The sequence below is a fragment of the Poecilia latipinna genome, unplaced genomic scaffold (assembly GCF_001443285.1).
Source record: "Poecilia latipinna isolate Pla-1442-1.1 unplaced genomic scaffold, P_latipinna-1.0 Scaffold281, whole genome shotgun sequence".
In the NCBI taxonomy this organism is placed as follows: Eukaryota; Metazoa; Chordata; class Actinopteri; order Cyprinodontiformes; family Poeciliidae; genus Poecilia; species Poecilia latipinna.
In genome coordinates, this window is record NW_015112897.1 from 1 (window position 1) to 3,843 (window position 3,843).

A 3,843-nucleotide genomic window follows, 5' to 3' on the forward strand; every position below is an offset into this window, starting at 1 on the left:
CCCCCTCTCTCACTACCCGTCAAACTACTTTCAAATAAAGGCCACTAGAGTCAACAAAACCTTTAAAAATAAATAAAGGTGATTACATCTTTATTTTCCAATTGGTCCTGCTTGTCATAATGTCTAGCTATGGGAAATGTGCCTGTAGTGATCATATGCTACCATAATTGGACAATCTTAAGACATAATTTCACAGTTAATTCTTGCAACTTATGATCAAATTCTGGTCTCATTTTGTTTTGATGCTCTTAGAGCTTCCATGTTTTTAGGAGCTTTGGGGAAAAAAAGTTTTGAAATTACTTTTATGAAAGAGAATGTTCCAGTAATCTGCATAACTTGGTGCATGTAGTCACATTCAAGGATGTGAAGTCTACTTGTTGAAACCTAATGCCCATTTGCTGTCTGCTTCAATGTCTCTAAGCAAATTTCAATATTTTGAAAACTGTTGCAAAAGAAACGTCTGAACTAGGATGGTACTCTCTTAGTTTCACACAAAACAAAAAATAAAAACATATACACGCTCTACCTAAATTTAAGATGCTGTTATACTTGTATAACATGGAATTTAAAAAAAAAAAAAAAAAAAAAAAAACTTCACAAATATTGTTAAATTAAAGCCATGTGGAAATTAAGTTAAGAATCTTACCAGTGACAGCAGTAAGTTGTACTCCACTGCTTCTGATGCTCTCAAACACAGAGAAGAGAGTGAATGTGTATCTGGTTCCAGCAGTGAGAGATGAAACTGTGTAGTTCACTGGTCCATCTCCATCTGGTGAACTGATGAATGTTTCTGATCCATTAAACTGGAGAACAAAGCTGGTGCTGTTGTTGATTTTATTCCACTGCAGAGTGATGCTGCTCTCATTTTGAATGGATGACCTGAAGCCTTCTGCATTTTGAGGTTCTTCGAAAAAAAAAAAAAAAATCACAAGTGACTCCATCATGTCACTACAATTTGTCTGACAATGAACATAAGATATTATATTCAATTGTTTGTAAAAAAAAAAAAAAGTATACTGAAAACATATGATGAAAGTTTCTCTGTAAAACATAAAGGTCTCACAATAGTAGATCTTCAACAACAGGTGCAGCTTTTAAAAAATAATGAAACCTTTTTCTCTTACTGGTAACGACAGCAATGCTGACTCCACTACTTCTGACGTTATCCAACACAGAGAAGAGACTGAATGTGTATCTGGTTCCAGCAGTGAGAGATGTGACTGTATGCAACACTGGTCCATCTCCAGCTGGTGAACTGATGTTTGTCTCTGTGCCGTCATACTGGAGAACAAAGCTGATGTTGTTGTTTATCTTATTCCACTGCAGAGTGATGCTGCTCTCATTTTGACTTGATGCCCTGAAGCCCTCTATGTTGGCTGGGACTGAGAGAAAAAGTTCATCTTTACTTAGAGTCTACATAAAACAAAAAACAGAGGAGTCAAATTTCACTGAGATATTTTATGCCTCAGAATTGGGTTTTCCTTCAGAATGAAAACTGCAACTGTACTAACGATCTTGATTTTTCTCTTCATATATGAAAAATCATGAAACTCTAAAAAAATTAGAAAATATTAGAAAATATTAAATGGGCTTTAATATGGGAAATTTGAAATTTAAATCACCTTTGCCTAAACCCATTTGATATTTTCTCTGTATATCTGATTTTTTACTTAATTTTTTTATCATTCCATGGACAACACAGGAGTATTTCTCTCCGCTGTTTTTAAAATTTACATTTATTTCTATGTCTGATTTAGTGTTTTTATGTTTTGTAAGTGCAATCTTGTATTTCAACGAGACAACCTGTACTATGGTCAAATAAAGAAAAAACTAAAAATTCAAAAAGTTTCACAGAGAACTTAAAGCATGAGTTTACAGTGTTAGTATGTGAGCAGTTATTAACACATTTGCTTCTTATGTTAAAGATCAATATATAGTACGAGTTACTTGGTTTGTAACAGATGAAAGGAAAACTCTGGGTGCAGTCTTCGTCCAGCCATTTTCCCGAGTCGCTGAATGAAGCAGCAACACATTGACTGTAATCATCGTTTGGCTGACCGGCCGCCCAGTGTCGAAACAGAGAGGGGCTGCTGTCTGACCACAGTTTGTCCCGATAAAGCCCAATCCACACCTCGATGCCACCCAGTAGTGTCCTGATGTTATTATTTTCTGCTTGATTTCGAATGCTGTGAAGAAAGAAAATTACAGAAACGAATGGAAAACTGAACTGGTTCTGCAGACAATAACTTTCTTTGTCTTGGATTATGATTACATTTTCCACATTTTTTTTGACATTTCAACAACAAACTGATAAAGTTTTATTGATTTCTCAGGACAGGTAAACTAAGTAGCACATAATGATAAAGCGTATAAAATGGACAAAGTTTTTTTATTTTCAAATGAAAATAAAATGTTAATGTTTGCTTTGTAGGTTCATAAGTTTTAATTTTGCTGCTGAATTACTGCAATGACAAAAGTGGGAGAAGAAAACTCATAGTGCTAAGTAGTACATTACATATTTCAATTTGTTTTAATATTGTGCTTTTATTACCTGGCCAGGTCAATATAATTCTCTCTGCAGAATCGCTGAGCTTCGGTCCAATTCAGTGATTGGGTACTGACGAAATAAGACGGCGAGCCACCGACAATACCTGCAGATCAAACGGACTGACGATTAGGAACGCTTGAAGTTAACCAGGTACGTTATTAATAAGGGAATTCCTAGGAAATGATGCCATCAAGTGGCTTTAACCAGAATTACATGAGCAGAGAAAGAAAGAATAGTTCCACCTTTTTTCCCCCATGACCAACATTTCAGTGTTCAGGAGATTTTATACAAGTAACAAAAAGAATTACAGACTTTTAGTGTAAACTGAATAAAAATCTTACCAGTGTAACACAAAAAACGTCTCAGGTCCAAGCACTGACGGTCATCCCACCCACCCAAATACGTGTTGTCACTTAAAAACCTAACACAGTGCTGCTGTCCACCGAGGTCATTGGGTGAGCCGGCTATCCAGTTCCTAAATGTATACTCTCCAGCTCCATAGAAGCTGCTGTCATTCAGGGACCATTTCCAGCTGTTGTACAACTCATCATAGAGGCCTATCCAAGCATTGCCTGTTGAAATACAGTTTCAAGTTGTCAATGAGCAGCTGTGAAGATTGATCTAAGAGAATTTGTATTTCTGAATGTCTCCAGACATTTTTTTTGTACAAATATATATATATATATGCATCTCAAAATATAAGATCTGTGTCTGAAACATTTAAGCATGCAGTGAGTGTTAAGAATCTACCCGAATAGCCAGGATTTGTCCTGAGAACAGCATCAACGTCGGCCAAGTTTTCAATGGTGGCCAGGTCGGTGTAGTCCCGTCTGCAGACACTCTGGGCGTTTGTCCAGGTTTGTGCAGAGCCTACAAAGTAGTACTGACGAGTTTGTGCAAAGGCAACGCTGAGGAGTGCGCCTAGAATAAAACACATTGAGTAATCCATAGCTGTTGAGTACGGATGCATTCACTGGCCATTTTATTCAGTGCACCTGTTAACACAGTGATTCAGCCAAACACGTGACAGCAGTTCAATGCATTTAGGCACGAAGAGGTGGACAAGAAAACTTACTGACGTACAAATTGAGTTAGCTGAAAGATCGAGAACTAGATGGATTAATAACTATGTGTCCCTTCCTAGAAAAATATCTGTTCTAAACTTTGGGTACATTGAAAAGTTGCAATATTTATCACAAAGTTGTTTTCAGGTCACTAGAATAGAGAAAAGGTAAGTAGGGAGATAGTTTTACATCCTGATAACTTGCTGCATTTCTTTTCCATATTATGCTTTA

The 3,843-nt window shown here is 36.6% G+C and overlaps 1 protein-coding gene across 1 annotated transcript; it reads right to left on the reverse strand.

Annotated features, from left to right (window-relative positions):
* Positions 1–601: 601 nt before the first annotated feature.
* On the reverse strand, positions 602–3,497 carry LOC106948268 (secretory phospholipase A2 receptor-like). The gene is made up of 6 exons (XM_015033851.1): positions 3,299–3,497; positions 2,890–3,120; positions 2,552–2,651; positions 1,948–2,186; positions 1,125–1,382; positions 602–904 (listed from the first exon to the last, which is right to left on the reverse strand). The coding sequence occupies exons 1-6, from the start codon at positions 3,495–3,497 to the stop codon at positions 612–614; spliced, it is 1,320 nt and encodes a 439-aa protein (XP_014889337.1). The 3' UTR covers positions 602–611.
* Between the last annotated feature and the right edge of the window lie 346 nt (positions 3,498–3,843).

Excerpts from the sequence above, each read along its gene's own strand:
- LOC106948268 (XM_015033851.1), bottom strand. The coding sequence starts at position 3,497 with ATGGATTACTCAATGTGTTTTATTCTAGGCGCACTCCTCAGCGTTGCC. Across the intron at positions 3,121-3,298 it reads GACAAATCCTGGCTATTCGG|GCAATGCTTGGATAGGCCTC; the intron begins GTAGATTCTTAA and ends GTATTTCAACAG. Across the intron at positions 2,652-2,889 it reads ACGTTTTTTGTGTTACACTG|GTATTGTCGGTGGCTCGCCG; the intron begins GTAAGATTTTTA and ends TTTGATCTGCAG.